The 22,666-nt window shown below is 37.4% G+C and overlaps 1 protein-coding gene across 2 annotated transcripts in view; it reads right to left on the reverse strand.

Annotated features, from left to right (window-relative positions):
• abtb3b (ankyrin repeat and BTB domain containing 3b) overlaps positions 1-22,455 on the reverse strand; it is a 68,861-nt gene extending 46,406 nt beyond the window's left edge. For both annotated transcript variants that reach the window (XM_089116379.1, XM_089116378.1), the window contains exon 1: positions 21,424-22,455. In XM_089116379.1, coding sequence (XP_088972505.1) covers positions 21,424-22,285 — 862 coding nt within the window. In that variant the 5' untranslated portion in view covers positions 22,286-22,455. The remainder of the gene's footprint in view (positions 1-21,423) is intronic.
• Between the last annotated feature and the right edge of the window lie 211 nt (positions 22,456-22,666).

Raw genomic sequence — 22,666 nt, forward strand, 5'->3', positions numbered from 1 at the left:
TTCACCCAAAACTGAAAACTCCTTGTGTTGCAAAACCCCCTGAAAAGGTCACTAATCTAGCAACAAAGTCATTAAGCTGGCAAGACTGAAAAAAGATATGAAAGTCAATGGCACCCAAATAACATTGGATCCTTTAATAGCATGGACAAAAACATTTTTTTAGAAAAGAAAGAGTAAAGAAGAGTAAAGAAGGTTTTTGGGTGAACTAGCGACTTAAATGTCAAAACAAACTAAGTTTAGAATAGTATTATTAAACTTAATACAATTCAAAACACACCAAAAATATTCCAAGAGGGAAATGTCTACAGTAGTTAAACATGATCGCGTTTTGACTGTGAGCCGACACATGACATCCATACATAATACTGTTCAGCGTAACAGACCTGAGTGGATTTGAACACACCGTCCGTCTCTTGGGTCTCGGTGACTGAGTGAACCTGATAGAATTACAGACTTCCTGAATTTGCAGTTGGGAGATGGCCAAAGGTAACTAAACAGATTAAAATCTATAGCAGAAAAAAAATCACTATTTTTATCCATAACAGTTTGTGAACAAGTATATGTTCTCAGCTTCAATCTCTGGCCTTAATTCCGTCTATGTACCATTTTGGCTGAAACAAAGTAAGCGCCTTGGCAATGTCACACGAGAGTGATTGTACAATGGTATTAGTGTTATCTATCCCCATATCACAAAACATCAGCCTTGGGCTAAATTGTGCCTCTCTACACTTCTGCTTTTAATTCTGTTCTTAAACTTTATTGAATGGGTTTCAACAGGAAATGTGAGATCTTGCAGTGAAGCTTCTGTTGAGAGGCCAACAGTTCATATTCAGGCTAACACACTGTCTACACTGAGACTGACATAATCAATGTTGTATGCTTGGAGCATTGACAGCTCCATTGATTCTAACGAGACTGTTTTGGTTTTGTTGCTCGCTTGGAGTGTGTAATAAAGAGCAAATGAACAAAAATGAGAAGAAACTATGACAAGCAACTATTATACAGTCAATCTGCCCTGTTCATCCTCCATGAAGTACATGGTAATGAAAAATTATTTTACACAAAGTGATGAAAGAAACAACAAACCCCTCCACTGCCAGGGAAAAACATAAATCACTTGCAGTGAAAGTGCTAGAAATAACATACTTTAAAAAAAACACTTAAAGTTCACATACTTAGAGAAACACACTTTATGTTCTCAGCATGCCAAAACAATTTGATTAATTGGAAAATAACAAGAAAAAATAATGAGAAAAAAAACGAATTAGTTCAACTATTGTGATTGTGTATGTAAATATTACCTCCTTTAAAGGGGTGGTTGATTATGATTTCACTTTTTTAACTTTAAGTAGTGTGTAATGTTGCTGTTTGAGCATAAACAACATCTGCAAAGTCACGACACTCAAAATCAAATCAAAGGGAGATATTTTATTTGAAAGAAATTGCATTTTAAGGACTACAAACGGCTAGCAGGGACTACACGACATTCCTGGTGGGTTAGTGAAATCACGAACCCTAAAATTTACATAAACCCCGCCCCCGGGAAAGCGTTTTATAGATTATCATGACAGAATATGCTAATCAATGACTAGAAGATATCTACATAAGCTACATAAATTCACCAATTTAGAAATGTTTGCTACATGTTGTCACTTTTTCTTGAGTCTCTCCTTCTTTGTTTGACTCCGGTCTGAACATAAAAGGCTAAACGTTTTTGACATTTTCAGGACACCAGCTGTTATAGCTCCGCCCCCTGTGCTGGGAGCAAGAGCTCATTTGCATTTAAAGGGAAAGACATAAAAACAGTGCAGTTTTGCTCACCCTCAAAAAGTGAACATTTTAACATGCTATATAAAATATCTGTGGGGTATTTTGAGCTAAAACTTCACATACACACTGTGGGAACATCAGATTCTTATTTTATATCTCGTGAAAAGGGCATTATACCACCCGTTTAATATATTATAATTTTATAGGCCTCAAAATAAAGTAAGATTGTCAATATCTATCCAATATTTATACAAATGATCAATACTACATAAATATAACAATTCATGTTTAACAATTTAAATGTCACAGATATTATAGAAAGAAAAGCTTTAACTACTGAAATTAAACATTTCTTATTCTGTTTTCTTTTTTTTTTATGGGTGACCTTCAGTTGTCCTAGCATGTTTGCACTAGTAAATTCTCTACTATAAATGCAAAAAGTACTTAAGTCGAAAAGAAATTAAGGTTTTTGATGAAAACATTCCAGGATTTTTTCTCCATATAATGGACTTCAATGGGAACCAAACGGTTCAAGGTCCAAAAGACAGTTTCAGTGCAAACTGCAAACTGTTGAAGGGGCTTTAAACGATTCCAGACGATGAATAAGGGTCTTATCAAGCGAAACGATCGCTCATTTAAACGGAATGAACGAATTGACTCGGAAAAAATTTAATTAAAGATTAATAAGATAAAAACCTTAATTTCTTTTCGACCGAAGAAACAAAGACATGGACATCTTGGATGACATGGGGGTGAGTAAATTATCAGCAAAGTTTTTTGAAAAGTGAACTACTCCATTAATTTCTACGACTTTCTATTATGCACCAATAGTGCAGGTGGGTCTAGACAAATTCACAGTATGACCACCTCTTCGGTCACCAATACACCACTATACTTCAGTTATGATCTAACCATGTGAAATGTCTTGGATGATAATTTTGACCTCGATCCATGGGACAAGTACCTATGGCTACCCTTAATAGATATAAAACATAGGCACAGAATAGAGATTTTTTTTAAAAAAACAAGCCTGCATATAAAGCATAAGATTTGCCTGGATCGAAAAAGCATGAGATTTGTTGCCGCAGCATATGAAATACAATCAGTCCTTTGTCAGCTAGACAGCTTGACTTCATCAGCAGTTTTCCAAACCACAAAACACAAAAACCTCCATGACCTTCACAAAACGCACTTGATCACAGAAACCTCAGGGCTATGTTAATTAATTTGATCTTCTTTAGTATTCAAATATTTCACATCCATTTATAAAGGCAAAAGTAAAATACACAGTGTAATTATTTGATCAGACATTCTATTTTTTTTCCCAGGAAAATTATTTTCCATATTAGAAACCCTTTTCACGTGTTTGAAATTTGTCTTGATTTTAGACAACTTTCTTAAGCCAAAAAACAATTCCTGTTTACTCATCTTGTCATTCCAAAACCAAATTACTTTCTTTCTTTCTTTTGTGGAACATGCACAAAATAATATATTTTTTTAAAGATGTCACTCATTTCATGTGTCAGTCAGTTCTATCAAAACATAATGAATAGGGAGGAGTATTCCAAAGAATCATAAAGGTGCTTCATACGGAATAACTAGTTTTCCGAGACTTCTGAAGACATAACCCTTTGAGCGAGAAAAATGTACTATTCATCAATAACTTACTGTTAATCAATGCTTCCAGATCACTGAGTCAGAGAGTTGAACTTGAGAACCAAATCGGTCCAATTTGTGAATGAATCATTCAGACTGTTTTGTGAAAAGAAATAAAGATTCATTCAAAAATGACTCAAAAGAATGATTTCGTCACAAAATGGATATTGGTACTTTTCTTATTTTCTCTGTCATATGGCTTCAGAAGACAAAATAGGCAGGGCATTTTCCACAGTCTCATGACACTTTAATGATGCTTTCTGTCATTAGAGCAAATCATTGGGTCATTGTGCTTTTTAGAGCATCTTGGTCCCCATTTTCATTCATTAAATTGACAAGAGTGGACAAGGTGTTCTTCCAAAATAAATAAATAAACACCACAAAAAGTCATGAGGTTTGGAATGACATGAGGGTGTGTAATTTTTTGGGTGAATTTTGAGGTTATGTTGAGAAAAACTGGACACCTTGTTGAAAACATTTAGTTTGCTGATATTCCCATGAGGTCAAGTGCATAATGGGGTTTGGCCAAGTAATGGGTAAGCCAAAAATATGGCACCTACAGCTTTGGCTGTTAATAACATGTTTGTACACTTACTAGATGCTTTTATCACTGATGCTCCAGAATATCATACATAGGACCATGAACACTGAATATATGTCCTCTACATAATGTACACAGACAGCTGAGCTGACAGGTGTGCTGAGTAGAAAAGAGAACCCCTGTCAGTTACACAAAACCTCAAATGTCTAGTTAGATTATAGGGAATATTCTTATCACTTTTGGCCTCATGAGTTGCCAGGTGGATTGGTAAAATAATTTCCATTTGGCACTGACAACTGTGTGGGAAAGCAGCCTAGCACGGGCATATCTATGAGAGCAGGAACAAATTCAGTCTCTAGAGATCAAATCGCACACTCAGGATGAAGTTTGTTCAGTAACAGAGAAACCCAATGTTGGTAATTATGGTAATTATGGTAATTCTGAAATGATGTGAATGCAGCACTTCCTGACATCACTATCATAGGGCCTCAGAAACCCCAAAGATGAACACTAATGAACTGCCTAATAGTGGACGATTTATCCATCGACTTATGAATCGATGATGAGGCTGTAAATTGTACAGCATTTGCAGGACATACTCTGAGCACATGGGAGTGCTTCCAAGGTGGAGTAGGAAACTTTGTTTACTCTGGATATTTAAGGGATGATGTCAGTTTGCTGGGTGTTAGTAAGAGATTCTTTCAATGGTTTCCAGTCATGTAGAGAGTTGTGGCCACAGACATGAAATGTTCCATGCAGTGTTTCTGTTCCTATAGGAGGGGTTGACTAGTGACACAGTAAAAGCTTAGCGGAATATGTCGTATGTTAATCATAAACACAGACCCAGGACTGGTATAAGAGCATTTCCTTTACCCAAATCCAATGCATTTAATTTTTTAGGCAAATGTAAACTGAAATATATGCTTGTTTTATCTGACCACAAATAAATAATCTATTTTTATTCAACAGTAAATGAAGCAATTATGACAAAAGGAGGATAATCTTAATAGCTCTTCACGCTGCTGAAATGGAGTTTAAATGTTTCTGACGCTCTCCCACTGGCACCGAATGACTAACATTAGACTTAAACGACAAGACAATGAAATGAACGAACCAATCAAGCATGTCTTCATTGTCCCTTATCAAATAATGGAAATTATCCTCTCTGACTCATTCCATACCCTCTGGCCAAAAGACAAAAGTTGCTCACAAACTAACTTTCACTTTATGTATCAAAAATTATATTTAATTATCAGTAGTTATTAGGCCACACCGGATAACAGCACAGCCAAACTTCACATCACATGTATTAAATCACACATACACTGTGAACTGAGCAGTAGGGGGGGGAACTGTCTGCTGCTGGTTTATTTTTAGAGCACGCACTATGTGGTCAAACAAACAGGGATCATGGCAGATGTTAACCCAGGTCAGGGAATAATGACCCTGGCTACAAATCAGTCACTACATAGGAAAGACCAAAACTGGGGTTCAGTGCAGCTATATACCATAGGCATTTGAAGTGTTAAAGGGATAGTTAATCAAAACAAAAAACAAAAAAGAAAAAAGAAAATTACCCTATGATTTACTCATCAAGTTATTCTAGGTGTATATGACATTCTTCTTTCAGACGAATACAATCAGAGTTATAGTAAAAATGTCCTGGCTCTTCTAAGCTTTATAATAGCAGTGAATGGCCATTTATGTTTTGATGTAAATAAAAGTGCATCCATTCATGCATAAACAAAGGTCTTACGCGTTTGGAATAATGTGAGGGTGAGTAATTAATGACAGAATTGTAATTTTTGGGTGAACTAACACTTGAACATACACGTATGCACTTTAAAACATAAACAGCCATTCAAAGCCATTATAAAGCTTGGAAGAGCCAAGACATTTTTTTTATATAACTCTGCTTCTATTCGTCTGAAAGAAGAATGTCATATACACCCAGGATGACTAAATTTACTAGGATGAGTAGATCATGGGGTAATTTTAATTTTAAACGTAATGTCGCAATGTTCTGTGGAACAGGTACATTTTGAGAATTGGTGGGTTGAGTACAGGAAATGAGAAAATGAAATGGAGAAATAAATAGATAATGACCATCTATTTTTTGTTTTTCTTTGAACCAACAAAAATCTGTATTATTCCTTGTGAAAAATCGGTATTTTGTTACAGACTGCTGCCAGAACACGTCCATCAGACATGGAAGAGCAGCAGTGGCATAACCCCTCATGCAGAACGTAATTCAAACAAGCTTGTTCTTTTCTTCTGCGTAATGCATCCTAAGGCGATAGGCCACCATGTCAAAGACAGCATGTAAGAAACTGATGTTAAACAACAATATCAATGCAAGAATTACAGTTGACAGACACTGATTCCTCTTGCACAAGAACCTCAGTTGGAGAGAGTTCGTTCTTGCATTTTTATTACGATTGCAGAATCCCTTCACATGCGCTCTATACCAAATAAAGCACCTGTCATGAGGTTCAAAAGTAAATAGCCTGTTATATGTAGGCATACCTGCCTTAAAAGCATCTCACTTCAGAGCTGGAGATGAAGTATCACAAAGGCCTTTTGCGTGGTTCATTATTAGCATACACACAACACATTTTTCCAATCTACAGTGCAACTCTACCAAAGGGAATTGCTGCGCTTGGCAGGAAGATTCATATAAAAAGGGAGCCAGGCAGGAGCGTTTCAGAGGGAGCATCTCAGGACAGATGGGCTGGTTGCATGAGATCTGAACAAAAGCCAGAGGGATTGGCAGGGGCACAGCTTTATTGTTCGCTGATTTCTTTTGACACGCGGACCCTTTAGCATGTTAAGTTATTTTTGTGTAAACATCTATCGACCTACTCTAAATAGAGACTCAAAAGTCTCCAGAGAGGCAAGCGAGAGATGAACTCTGGCAAGGATCCCAAAAAACAACTGTCAAATCACCAAAAACTGACCTTTTTTAAACTCTAGCAAGGTTTGACGACTTAATTTGGTGATGGTGTAACAGTGTGAAATGTAGTTTATAATCTTATATAACTTTGATATGTACTACCATTAAAAACTGTGTGATGTTTAAATATTTTTAAAAGAAGTCTCTTGTGCTCACCAAGGCTGCATTTATTTGATCAAAAAGACACTACATTTTAAAAAGTAATTTATTTTCAGTGTCACGTGATCCTTTAGAAGTTCAGAAATTATCCTAATGGTGATTTGGTGCACAAGAAACATTTCTTTGTTGTGTAGATTCATATTTTCGCACATTTTTAAAGAACAGCATTTATTTCAAATAGAAATATTTTGTAACAACGTAAAAGCCTTTACTGTCACTATCTATCAATTGAATCCATCCTTGCTGAATTAAATCATTAATTTCTCTCTTTTTTTAAAGTACTGACCCCATACTTATGAACGGTAGTGTATGTATTGTTTTCTTATGTATGCTTTGCGCATTATATTGCAGTATAACTGTGGTAAGATTCACATTCATTCATCAATTTCGAAACTGATCTGATATTATTACAGACACTAGTTTGTGTTTTGGATGAAGAAGCCAATTATGCTGCAAAGTCGTGGAACATTCAATCATCGGATAGATTATTTCTCATTGGAATCCATTTGATCCAGTGATTTTAAATGACAGTGATGCATCCTTAGATCACCTCAGGTTCGAACCATCTAAATATTTTTTTGCCACATATCCGAAAACCAATATTTGTTAAATATGAACCAGTTCTGTCATGATCCCTTGAAACATATTGCTTAAATATGGACTGCTGACAGAAAAGACAAGCATCTCACTGAATGTACTGCAGTTTTTATTCTGACAAGACATAAAACCTTGATTCTAAACCACAATGTTCCTACTGTATATATTATTCAAAATAAACCTCTACTTCTTCTTTTAAAGAAATTTCCTTCAAATGGTTTCAATAAAAATATAGGTCATATGATAAACACAAGTTGATTTCTAAATGAGTCAGATCTTCCTTTAAAATTATATATATATATTTTTTTGTTTAAATCTAAGATATTTTGAGATCAGTGAATTGGTACAGAATCACTCGATCATCTGATGTCCTATTTTTTTAGACGACGTGGTTTAAAACAATAGGAAAGGATTGACAGATCTTGCGCAACCCTGGAATTTTCTTTTGCAACGGATTGTAACTTCTCTTGAGAAATAAAGAAACTGAAATGAGCACGTTTGTCACCTCTGAATGCCTGTTAGAGTGGGAGGATAGTGTTGTATATGAGTCACTGATAAGATGCTTCAACCCTCTACAATTAACCAAAACTGCTCTTTAATTTCCTTACTATTTTCACTCTTAACTTAAAATATTAAAACATAATTCCTGAGCTTATCTGACCATTGTCCACCCTATCTGACCTGTGGAATTAAAACAAGAGTTCAGGCAAAAATTTAAAGGGGTCATGACATGAGAAGGTCAAGGAGGTGTTTGGTCGCTTCTCAGCTTGGCCCATATTGAATGAACTGGGCTAGTTAAAGAGCATATTGCAGGTAAAAAAAAAATCGAAATTTATAGATAACCTTGTATGAAAATACCATATGAAAAGTTAATGCAGGATTTAAAATGTTTTAAAACAACATAAGGACACTAATTTAGAAGATAAAGTGAGCGTTTCTTGGACTGCTAGTAAAAACGGCTTTTTTTTCAACGTCGCGTCATTTGACGTCATAGCAGGGAGCCGCAGCCTCGGCTCAGTGAGAGCAGGCTGGTGTTCAGTGAGAGCGCTCGTCAGTCAGTGTGCTTTCGTTAGTTTTTGCATTTTAATTTATCATCGTCATGGTAAATATTGTGTTTGTGGAGATTGCAAAAACTCCAGCCTGTCAGGACTTCAAGATCGAGTCCACAAGTTTCCATTACAATAAAAGTGACTGTGCTATATAGCCTATCTTTCGTTCCTGGTGCGGTTTGAGCAGGTGAAGAGACGGGATTTCTCCTCTCGGCTCGGAAAACACGGTCGTGTGTAGCGTTCACTTCAGATCAAATGATTAGCATCCCGGCAATATGATGGAGTTCAACATGGTATGCCGAAGCATATTGATCGTCGTATACTACCAATGGCATCAAATAGTGTTATATAGGTAACTTAGTCATGTCATGCCCTAAATAAAACTTGTAATTGAAAAACAAAATTGGTTGTTTAAATACTCAAACCTTTAATGTTCTGTTTATGTTATAACCAAGGTGAAAAATATGTATTAAAAATTTACCCGAGTATAGCCTATGCTTTTAGTAGCCTATAGAAATATACTCAAGTAAAGTTTTTATACATTTAATAGTATATAAATCTACCCTAAACATACTAATGTCTGCTGGCCTGTTATAGGATCATAATAATCTGTACAATATTGTGAGCACAGTGTATATCGTTAGCGAACGTGTATACTATAAGCACGTCTCTCACCTAAAAGGCACCTGTCCTGTTCTCCACTGGTTCTCCTCACATCACAGCTCAATTTTTCTCTGACCATTCTGTCTGACATTATCCTGGCCTGTCCCTGATCTCTTTAGCATAGCAGGCTCATAACTTTATGGCTTGATCCGTCATACGAGTATTTCCTCAGCGTCCGAAATGTCATTGCGATTCATTGTTTTCCTGTTGTGTGAATCGACCGCTCTCCCGCTCATTGCGTCACGCCCGCCACGCCCATTTTCAGACGTGGAAGTAAAATTTTCTCACAAAAACGACTGCAGAAGCTTCTGTGGCGTGTTTATACGTATATTTTAAAGAAAATCTAGTTCCTACATTGTTTTTCTATGCATTGACTCGTTGGGTCCTCTAACCTGCAATATGCCCTTTAAGTGCGATCAAAGTGTCTCGCGCGGCAGAGCGATTGAGTACATGCACTCAGATGAGAGAGGTAGAGATCAACTCGTCTTAGTTAAGGGAATAACATTTAATATGAAAAAATGGTGGAGTACCCCTTTAAGGTATTATTTCCAAATAAATAAATTCAGTGCTTTTAATGCTTTTTAAGACACCTGCTCATGAACAACAGTCATTTTTATTTCATTTGAATTCTGCGGTGCCTTTAAGACTTTTATGTGAACCCCCTTTTGTTTTGACATAAAATCAGTGATAGAACTTTGGGTTTTCTGTCAGCTCTAATACAGTTTCTAACAGCAGTTTTCTCAAAAACAGCTCATTCGCCAAGTCACGTTTACATTTTGACAGTTTTAAATGACAATCCGTGATAGAACTTTGAGTTTTCTGTCAGCTCTAATACAGTTTCTAACAGCAGTTTTCTCAAAAACAGTTAATTCGCCAAGTCACGTTTACATTTTGACAGTTTTAAATGACAACCCGTGCTGAAACAAAGTTTCAAGTTTTGAAAGCTGCAGCACGTTTTTATAATTCGTAGCACATCAAATTATTTTATTTCAGAAGACGACGAATTCATCATATAACTTCTTTAAAGTCGAGCAAAGCTTGGTAGTGTGCTCCTGAGCTGATGCAGAGAGGAAAAGTTCAACATTTTATGACATACTCCATCCAATAGTTTGTTTTCCAGATGGTCACTCTTTTTGACAGCGCTATTAAAGAATGCGGTCTGGTGCATGTGAATCTATGGTGAGTGGATTTTCAGTGCGTATGTGTGATTAGACTATACGTCACTATGCTTTCCAGTTCGAAACGACTGCCAGCTTCCGCCCTATCGTTCCATTCGCATAAAGGCTTACTCAGGCAGCTCAGCGTTTAGCCATTGGCTGCCCTACTTTCAGCCTCGGCTGTGAGAGTGAATGGACTAAATTGGATGGAAATGTTTTTACGCTGGGAACTCTGACCGTTCACCACAAGGCTTTTGGTTGGTCAGGCAGACACACGGGAAGATTACTTCTTTCTTATGTGATGCAGGCGCTTACAACCCACTTCCTAAAGAAAATGCACAAGACACAACTGGGAGCATACTTTCTGAAGACAAATAGAAAATGGCAGGCTAGTTTTTTTTTCTGGATATACTGAAGTAGAAACCTATTTATAGCTTTATAGCTTTAGATAGCAAGGAGAGTGAGTAACTTGATACCTTTCTGAAAAATTGCAGCTATAACCACATCAGGGCTGTATTTTGATGTGGAGATAAGAGCTAATCTCAGATGTGCAGTGAGTTAGCACAGTCAGCATGATCCATGGCACTTCATTTTGCAATGAAACACATAAGGCGGTATGTAAACAGTAATTAATTGTGTTCCAGTGGCCCAGCAGACAGTGTAAAAGATAAGACCACAGCATGCAGGTCAGAATTTACGAGTTTTTGCATCTCTGATGCCATATATTAGCAAACGTGCTACATAGTGCTTATTTATTAACATGCCTGGGCATGTAGTGTTTTTATTTTGTGTGCACCCTTGTTAGGTTCTTTCTCATGGTAAACTAAATTCTAGGAGAGTGAGATACCTAAAGCTGAGACTATATATCAAGTATTACATAACTGAAGAAATGAAAACCATCAGTCATACTTTCAAACAACTGGTTATCATCATTAGCGTTCAGGCATGATGCCCATGTGCATGTGATTAATGGTCACAACATGATACATCTGCTTGTGGACCACTTCCCTTAATTACATCAAAGACAAGTCACCTGAAACCAGTACAAATTATGCAAACTTCTCTGAAAATGTTTATAACAGTTTAGGGGGACTTCCTTAAAGACGTCCTGAAAGAGAACTACAATAGCAAAATTCTAAAAAGGGGGAACTTTTGATGAAACAGAAAGAGAGCAGACTAATAAGTTACTAGAAGCAGATGACAGGATGGGTCATGAAAGTTAAGCATGTGATATAACAAAAATTCAACACGATACCATTTTAAAAATATTTTTAAATGGTTATTATTGCTGGCCAATATTTTGACTATTCAAGGAAGATAAATTCAAAATAATTTTGCTGGTGATATAAAATGTTATATATATATATATATATATATATATATATATGAAGAGTTCAGATGCAAAAGCCTCTAAATGCCATTTGAAATTTTCTTCTAAAATTATCATTTTTATCAAGCTTGTACATTTAAGTTCAGTAATTTCACTTAAATGGCAATGAAGATTACCTATTAATTGTCATTTAAGTGAAATTACTGAACTTAAATATACAAGCTTGATAAAAATGGTCATTTTAGAAGAAAATTTCAAATGGCATTTAGAGGCTTTTGCATCTGAACTCTTCATATATACAGTATACATATATTCAGAAATTCTAATATGAACTCTTTTGTAACATTATAAATGTCTTTACTGTCAATTTTGATCAATTTAATGTTTCCTTTCTGAATAAAAGTATTAATTTCTATAAAACGTCTTACCGACCCAAAACATTTAAACATATAGAGATTGATTTTTAGATATCTGACCAGATTGACTAGGATGCCATTTTGAAAAGGTCAAAGGTCACAAAAAGTCCTTTCTATGTCCAAACACCTCACAATAAACTTAGGCTGTGATCCAGATGTGTTTGAAATCTCAAACACTGCATCACAATATTTTAGTCATAACTTAATTCTTTGTTTGGATAACCCACACCCTCTCTGTCATCCATCACCTTAATCACAGACACCAGGCCAGCCAGGATTCCATGACTGGGGCATAAGGTATGAATATTCTAATGACTCAGTTACAAAACTTTCCCAATGGCTAAGATTCACACACAAATAAATAAACACAAAGTGCAAGAACAGAATGACCAATATGCACAAATACAGATCTTCAGGTAACCTTAATCTGAACAGACTAAACTATTGGAAAAATACAATAAATACTAAAATGCTGGTCTTCAATGGAACATAACTCCTAATTCTAGCTTCGTGGATGCAACCTTAATTCTATTAAGCGACGAGAATAATTTTTGTGCTAAAAAATAAAATAAAGACTACCTTCAACATTTTCTTCTATTCCTTGCCAGTTTCTGATGCTGTCAAGTGAAGAGAACTTCAACTAGTTCATGCTCAGGGAGTAGGGCGCAGTAAACACTAGGTAGGCAACCTGTCAGTTGGCATGCACCCGAGTTCATGGAGCTCTCTTCTAATGAGCTGATGTTCTGAATCAGGTGTTTCATATAATAGAGGCATAAAAACTGTGCAGATCGGGGAGGCGCGAGGACTGGAATTGGCAACCGCTGGTTTACTCCACAGGACCAAAATCTGTACATCTAATAAAAAACTATTTGTTAAATTGGTATGTTTTTACTAAAATCCAGGTGGGAACTTGGTTCCATTCCATCAGATTTAAAATTATGAGTAGAAGTCACTTTGGAAAAAAGCATTTGCAAAAAAGATAAATGTGAATGTAAATTTGCCAGTTTGAACTGATGTGCAATAAGCAAGAGGTCTTGAGATACTAAACCCAAATTTGTTTAGAACGCTTTCAGCTTTTTAAAGCTTTGCTAGATTTCCTAAATGTCTCAACCTACAGTATGTCTAAATGTAACATTGAGGCAGAAATGAAGCGGAAAGCGAATCCAAATACAAGCAGCACTATTTTAATACAAAAAGGTAATCCAGGGTAAACAAAGAAACTCAGAACAGGAACTCAGATGAAGAACAAGGAGACAGCTACAAGCAACAGCAAACAACGGCTGACAAACAGCTGAAGCACAGGGATTTAAATACACAGGCAAACAATATGGGGGTGGGGCTAATTAGAAACACAGAGAGATTAATTAACAAGAAAAACAAAGGACTACAAAACATGGGACAACTACAAAACATGGGACAGAAAAGGAAATAAACAAATCCACACAAGACAATGAAAACGTAAGACGGGAATCGTGGCATAGCCCCCCACTTAAGGAGCGGATTCCAGACGGTCCTCATGAAATTTGCAATTTGCACAATTTGTTCGCTACGACCAAAACTGTCTTGCACTATCATGTCACTTCCAGACTTAATTTTAAATGTCTATTTATTGATGTCCACACATAGTGATACTGTAGATGATGTTTAACTTTAGTCTAGGTTTAACTACATGTTTAATTTACGTAAATTTTGTTTCTTTGTCTTCACCGTGGGATAGAGGGAAACATAATTTCGATTGCTTGTATGTCTGGAGCATGTGAAAAATCGACAATAAATTGACTAATGAGCAGTCCAGGAGGGAGGTGGAGCAGAGGCGGACCTGGGGGCGGGATGAAGGGCCAGGTCCGTGGAGCGGAACAGGGCCTGTGGACTGCGGTAGAACGGAGCAGGGGACCAGGGAGGAGACGACCCTTCAGGTGGCCAGGGAGGACATGACCATTCGGGCAGCCAGGGAGGAGACGACCCTTCGGTCGGCAAGGAGCCTTCGGGCAGAGCGGACAAGATAGTTCAGGTGACCAGGGAGTTCAAGTGACCAAGGAGGTCTCTGGGACGGCGGGAGTGACGTGAACAGTCTCTGGGACGGCGGAAGTGACGTGAACAGTCTTTGGGATGGCGAAAGTGACGTGATCAGTCTCTGGGACGGCGGAAGTGATGTGAACAGTCTCGGGGACGGTGGAAGTGACGTGAACAGTCTCGGGGACGGCGGAAGTGAAGAACAGTCTCGGGGACGGCGGAAGTGACGTGAACAGTCTCGGGGACGGCGGGAGTGACGTGAACAGTCTCTGAGACGGCAGAAGTGACGTGAACAGTCTCGGCATGGCTGACATGAAGCTCAGGCTCGACAGGGCTGTTAATCCACTGCGACTCCCACAGTGAATTCAGAGCCACTCAGCTTTAATGCAAAGTCTAAATTATGTTCAGGAGTCCCGCTAGGGTCATGTAATGGCATTAAGGAGCTGAGCGGCTCAGATAGTCAAAATATCATGAGACATACCTCATCCATCCAGGTCAAGTGAGCCAGCTCCAAAAAGTCAATTACAAAGTCCTTGATGGGTCGATCTCCTTGACGGAGGAGGTGCATAATTTGTGCTACTGGATTCATTATGGTCGGTTGTTCGGTAACATTGAGGCAGGAATAAAGCGGAGAGTGAATCTCTCACTCAAATGTAGTGAATCAAATGCAAGCACTGTTTTAAAAATAATAATAATACAAAAGGGTAATCCAGGGTAAATTCAGAACAAGGAGACAGCTGCAAACAACGACCAACAAACAACACAGGCAAACAAGCTAAACAAGATAACAAGGGGGCGGGGCTAATTAGAAACATCTGGAGAGACTAATAAACAAGAAAAACTACAAAGAACTACAAAACATGGCACAGAACAGGAAATAACAAAAATCCACACAAGACAAGGAAAACATAAGACAGGAATCGTGACATTAATGCCATCAAGCAGCAAAGCAGTCCTTTAATAAGTAGCCACATAAATGGAAAACAGAATCAAGTACTACAGACCAACTTCAGTGATTGCACACCGATTTTTCTTGTTTATGTCATTGAAAAAAAGAAGACTCTTTCTAAATGTAATTTTCTGCGGTATAAATTGAGGCTATTTGCACCGTTAATTGAACGCATATGTGCACATCCTCTCCAGAAAGTGATGACTATGACGACTATGATGATACATGTGACTCCTTATCATGTTCTCAGTGGCCCCATTTTTTTTACATGAAATGTCTTATTCTGGAAGGAGCATGTGTTTGTAATAAAAATGTCATGAAAGCAGAAAAAATACATACACACACACATACCTTGAAATAATATAAACCATATGCCAACTACACAGGATGAAGCTGTAGCAATCGGTCACACAGGATGACAGACTTTTGCTTTTCCAAGTCTAAAGTAAAAGAACCCTGTACACCTTAATATGAACTATGGTTTCTGTTGTTTTGATTCGGTGTGTGCACATTTATAAATGCAATCTTGCACATGTGGTGGTTTCCCACACAAATCTTTCATGAACATGCACACATACATGCACACAGACAAAACGCACACCATAGTATAGTCTGACATGAAAAGGTGTTTTTATGAATTCTTCAACTCTGAAAAAGCTCTGAATTACATCAGCCTTTTGTGTGCTGGCTGCATGCAGTACCTCTTCATCTAAGCACCACTACATTGACTGTTTTTGGCTTTTTTTTCTCGATCTCTTTCATTCTTTATATCTTTCTCTTTTACAGGATCACCAATCTATTCACAGAATAGAATATCATAATAACAGAAAAGAAATCTCCACAGGATGTGAGCAGCAATGCCATCTTCTAGATAAGTAGAGACAAATCAAACAGGTAGGTACAGGTCCACAGCAATAAAGCTTAACTGAATGTGTTGTCTTGTTGTGGGTGTTGGATGTCACAGAGTATTCAAAATTCAGTATTACCTTTGGTAAGAAGGTCTTTTGATTAAAAATTGAGAACATATCTTTTGGGGGCAAACAGATATTTTTTATGTATTAAAATAGGTATTTGAGATTTTAAAAAGTACATGTGGCTACTTTAATACAAATTCAAAACAGTAAAAAAGAAAACTGATAAATTTACTGTCAAAAAAATGGATGTGGTTAAAAGAAATTCACCATTAAAAAATACAGTGACAATGTTTCAGGTGCGACAGTTTATATATATACACACACACACACAATGTATGTGTGTGTTATATATATACTATATAAATACTATTAATACTATAATACTACTAATACTATACTATATATACAGCATGTATATATATATATATATATATATATATATATATATATATATATATATATATAATGTGGTGTTAAAATATTTCAACATATATGGTACAGTAAGGTAACTGAAATTGTTTGGTTATCAACATTCTTCAAAGTATCTTCTTTTAGAAAAAAATTGAACAACATGAGGGTGAGTAAATGACAGAATTTTAATTTTTGGGTGGACTATTCCTTTAATATAAGCAAAAACAATACATAATTTTTTTTTTCTTTTAAATCATCTAGAATACCCTTATAGACTGCCATAGTAAGTAAAATGCAAACAAGTCTTTTGTTTGTTTTCAGCAAACGAATGACGAGTCAATGCCAGTGATAAGCATGACACATATGCAATCAATAGAGCTTAACTTGAATGGTACCCGGAACATTCCTTCAGTATATGATGGGAATACTAAGTGGATATAGCAACAGAAGCTTGTAATAACTATTGAACATAGGGACACAATCTAGTAAGCTGAAACCCTTAGTGGTATCGATTGCTGTTGAAGGAGGCTGCCTGACCTCTGTCTGACCTTGGGCTTGAGTGAATGTGTTCATTATGTTGCGCTACAAACTGATTTTTGCCATTACTGACTACTGCCAAGAGCAAGCTGATAGCAGTCACCACAAATGCATCAATGTCGTTTTCCCTCGGAATGTTGTAATGTTGAATTGTAAACTTTAGTCTAGGCATTACATTGATAAAGATCCGGTCTTTCCTTTTGTGTCTTGGGTATCTTTGTCTATCATGACTCTTTGCTGTGAGGACTACTTGTAATCTCATTCTAATCAGTAGGGAAATATAGAAAAGATGTTTAGGGTATGTGCCTATACTCAAATACATTGCCAGAGCATTATCTGCAAGTTATTAAGTTTTTTTATATAAATATTTTTTTTTATTATTATTATTGACATGCTGACCTTAACTATTCATTTTTATTTTTATTTTTATGACAAGAACACAGCTGCTCGTTACTCCATTTGATTTGGCAGGCTAAAGTTTTTTTGTTTTTTTTAATTACTTCACTAATTCTTAATCATTTTAAGAAATAATTTAAAAAACAGATAATGCAAAATTATATTTTCGCCCTAGAATTTTTAATATTTAATGATATTTTTAACAATCTCAGGCACGGTTATAAGACCTTGGCATATTTGCACCATAAAAAAATCAGAACTTAATTAAAACATCTTGGAATCATGAATCATGGTCTGTATAACCAACGGTAACCAATTCGTATGAATTTGTACAAGTGATTAAAAGGTGGCTAATTCGTACGAATTCGTACAACCTCACTCTTTGTCTCAACCCACGTGATAGGGTAGGTTTCGGGGCAGGATCAGAGGTAATTCGTACGAATTCATACGAATTAGGCAACTCGAAAAAAAATCTAAGACCTAACAAAAATCGTACTAATTCGTACGAGTGAGGTCATACGAATTGTTACAAATTAGTCACCTCATAAAATTTGTGTGAATTGCCGTGAGAACAGGTTGGTATAAATTCAGGTTTTCTAATAAAAATAAAATTAAAACATCATAAATAATAAATTATTTAATTTAAATAAATGAATAGATCTACATAACAAATGAGTCACGCTATTAACCCAGTATCTATGTGTGTGTGTGTGTGTGTGTGTTTGTGTGAATGTGGGTGCCCTCACTCCTGCCACGCATCCATATGTGTGTCTGTTTATTTACAAGAGCTGGAATGTGTGCATGTGTGGGTGAATCCGCACATACTTGTGCTCGAGTGAGAAACACAGTGTGTAATGCTTAGCTCATTATGTTTCATCAGTAAATTTTGATGAATAGAGAAGTGTTCCTCTCTCAGGACCTGCCACATCGGTCATGCTGAGAGCCATCTGTGCGATTGTGCTTCGCTCTCATACATGCTACATCACAAGCCTACAGAAGATCATTGTCTGTACTTTTCACTCTCTACTGTATCTATTGTCATAAACACAAAAGTTTAACTGGCAGGACAGAACAAGTGTCAGAGTGATGAAACAGAAACTAAAAAAAATCATGTGAAGGAGTCACTTTCATCTTCTTCTTATTATTAAAATAATATTATTATAAAATATACTGTCAGTGTCGCACTGTCTTCTTATAATATTAATTAGTCTAAAACTTGTTTATAATATATTGACGTTATCTATATATAATGCAAATTGTATCATTAAATAATACATATAAAATGTAGGGTTATAAAATAATATAAAAAATATTATTATATTGTTGTTTTTGTTAAAAAAATTTCGTTTTTGACTACTGTCTATTTATAATTTTAATGATTTGCTATAAACATATACAGTAATTAATATAGTGCCCATTATATGCAGGTATGCAACACTAAGAAAATATATAATACATAAACCATCTGAGGCTTTCATTTCCATGAAACACTATTTTGTCATAATTCTACGTGTCATATATTTATCATGACATAAATAATGTGTCATATTATATGTATTGTAAGATAAGATATTGGTCATACCACCCAACCTTATTATGACTTTAAAATACATCATTGTGCAATTTTGGAATGCAAAGGTTTGCACAAGTCGATCACATTAAACTTCCTCTTGCTTTGAGTTAAATTGTTCCCTATAGACTCACATTAGCCAGCTATCTCACCCCAGGATGTGTTGTTACCTTTGCTTTTTATGTGTATTGTCTGTTCTGCTGGATTGCTGCACTGCAGAATGCAAATTTCGCAGTGATGTTATCATCTACATTTTCAGAAAAGTCTGTGGGCAGAGAATCTGATGGCCAAGAACCTTCAGAAGATCCCAGAAAAAAATGAACACAGCACTGCTTGCATTCTTCTAAGACAAGAACTCATTTGTCTGAGAGATCAGCCAAGACATCAATGGATTTTAAATGTGACAAATTGAATTGAGTCAAATTAAGATCAGAATCAATTGATAGCTTTTAGAATTCCAACTACGATTGTGTTGCCCTTCCAATTCTCAGTGATTCCTGATAGATAAAAAATAGGTTTAAAGTATTAAAACACAAATCTGTGAAACCAAGATTCTACTGTTACCTCATCCTCCAACATTACCATTAATTGTTCTAACGCCTCCAGCAAACCCGCCGCAGGAGAAATCCCTGACACCCAAAGCTCCAGACAGTAAAGAACCTGCTGTGTACTGGGGCAGCCTGGTACAACTAGAGCCGTGTCATGCTTGTGCTCCCTAACACTGCCTCAATTAACACACACACACAATTTACACTAAAAAAAACCCTCAGTGCTTGGCACAGAACAGCCTCAAAGCAGGCCATCTCTGCAACTGAACCAACTGCCTCCACATCTAAACCACAGCAGGGCAGGCTGGAGGAAGCTTGGAGATTGCATTACGGGACACATGTAATGCAGTTATGCATATTCAAGGAAATTAAGAGGTTGTGTAACAATTGCATGTCAAAAATGTATGCTTATTCAAACTCTAACAGAATTTAAAAGGAGAAGAAGATTTCTCAAAATAAACCTCTAGTGCAATTAAAACAGCTCTCCAGAGAAAAACAAAAGCTGGGCTAATATCTGGCATCCCCCCTTGAAATCATCCTTGAGGAAAGAATGTACCATGGAGGAGATGTAATCTCCTTGTAATTAGCTCACCTCTCAATCTATGCAAAATGAGGCATCCCGACAGAGGTGAGAGCACTCTGTAATGGGATGCTACTGACGTCTGTCCATTATGTCCATTACAACTAATCTGAGGTTCCTTTGTTTCGTCAGTCATGAAGACTTTACTTGATGTGTACAGGTTAGTATGTGTGTTGACACCAATACTACAGTAAAACCCCTCTGCCGGGCAGCTGTATTAAATCAATGACATCATCACTCTCTTGCTTTGCAATACTGTCAAATCCACATTGTTGCGTAAGCATTATTGGAAGTTATTCATTGAATAGTCTATTTGCTCCATGATCAATCACTTGGATTATGTTACCCTGCATGTAAACTACAGCCTGGAAACATTCTGGATGGCACATGCACCATTACCATAACTGTACAAATGATGCATTAAGAAGAACAAGATGATACTGTGAGCTGATTACCCATGCAAATGCAGCTGAGCTTAGTATTATAAATGAACCGCTCCCTAACACATCATTAAATTATACACAAGGCACACACAACCAATGTCTAATGTCTAATACATCCAAGCACACATAAATCAAAGAACATCCCAGATAAATTAAGTTATACCTTTATCTCTGTTTACATGCACAATCATTTTGCAATTAAGGTCCATGTTCTGGCATCCGTAAAACAAATTGAATTAAGATCGTGCAAATTTATTATGCTCTATTTTTTGTCATTTTTAACAGTAAATCAATCAGCTCATTAAATGCCCTTAACAATGAAACTGAATGAGCTAATTCTATATCAATAGCTAATCTTCATTAGCTTGACATTTCATCTATCTCTAACATGAATATTGCGTAACCTGAATATTGGCGTAACCTGGCAATGGCAATCAGGTTAATGTATTTACATGATGCTTACATAACCAGAATGTATGACCACCAAATTCTGATTAATAATGTAATATCTTTGTGCACGTAAACCGTCATCGAGGCTGAGTTATAATACACAGATATTATGTCAGTCTCCTTCTTTTCCTTTTTGGGCAATGCCCCAAAAATGAATGTCGCTGACATTATAAACATCATAGCCCGTTAAGAATTTTCCCATCAGTACCAAAACGAAGGTGAGGCATGAAAAACATAAACAAGTGTTCACCCTGTCACAGAATAAAAAAAGAAAAGCAATCTGTCAATTTTGTGAAACTGCTTTTGAAGTGCAGAACTTACCATTGGCATTTTTTCCGCATGTGAGGTGCTGATAGGGCAAAAGGAGGCCGTACAACTCCGCATCATTGCTCAGAGCCTGCTCAAAGGATTCCAATGTAAATTTGGGGATTCCGTTATCCTTCTCCACCACCGAGCTATTCAACACCCGGGTGAAGACTTCTCGGAAGAGGCTCTCCATACAGGCGGTGAGGTATATAGCCGCGTGCTCGTGGACGCGCACCGCAACCCTGCCGTCCACCATCCACCTGAAGAACTTCCCCACGGAGAAGACCAAGCCGCATCTCTCCGATTTCCCCCGGCTGAATTTATCCTCGGTACTCATGTTGTACATGGACAGCGCGCTGAGCGATGAGGCGATGCAATTGACCGAGATGGTCCATGACAGTATCATCTTGATGGCACTTTGGACTTCGTATTTGGTACACTTGCCGTAGCGCAAACTCAGCCGCTGCGCTTCCCTGGCGATCCTCACCAGCGCGCGGCTCACGAGCGCGGAGAGGCGCGCCAGCAGATCCGCGGACACGGTCCCGAATCTCAACTCTTCCTCCTTGTTGAGCGCGTTCTCCACCTCCCCGAGGCTCCAGGGCACATCCTCAAGCTCGGGAAGTTTCGCACAGTGTCCGGAACACTCCAGGGTCTCGCCGTCTTCGGCCAGGACGGTGTTGACGGTGTCTAGGCTGTTGTGTCGACTGCGCATGGAGTCGGTCAGATGCCAGCAGTGCCCTCCATGCGCATAGGAGATGTGCGCCTCGGAGCAGCACAGAGACAAGCTGGATGACCTGAAGGAGTCCGCGGCTCCACCGTAACCCGAATCCAGCGTCAAATCCTCCAGGGTCCTCACGGATTTACCCCTTGTTGCCATAACTGCACTTCATATTGTCCACAAGGTTGAAAGCAAAAGGAAACGTTCCTTTGTAAACAAACGCCACTGCTTGACGACTTTATTCTGTCCACTGTTATTGTAAAGGCACAGACGAGTTTCCAAATTGTTGCGTTCACTGTTGAAAATGCGCCCCCAACTTTGAAGGAGCAGTGGCGTTATTATGGCACACGCCAGTGTGTTTGAAGGCTGTGAAGCGTCGGTTGGAGGAGGAGCCACATACAGTACTGCATCCAATACGCTTAAGGGACCATTGCTGCGTACAGTTGCTTTTGAATGTGCACGGTACTGCATGATGTAGCCTACTTCTCTGGAGATCCTCTTATAAAAATATGGAGAGATGTCAGACAGTATAAGAATGAA

The sequence above is a fragment of the Pimephales promelas genome, chromosome 10, assembly GCF_988280905.1.
Source record: "Pimephales promelas chromosome 10, fPimPro1.hap1.1, whole genome shotgun sequence".
NCBI lineage: Eukaryota > Metazoa > Chordata > Actinopteri > Cypriniformes > Leuciscidae > Pimephales > Pimephales promelas.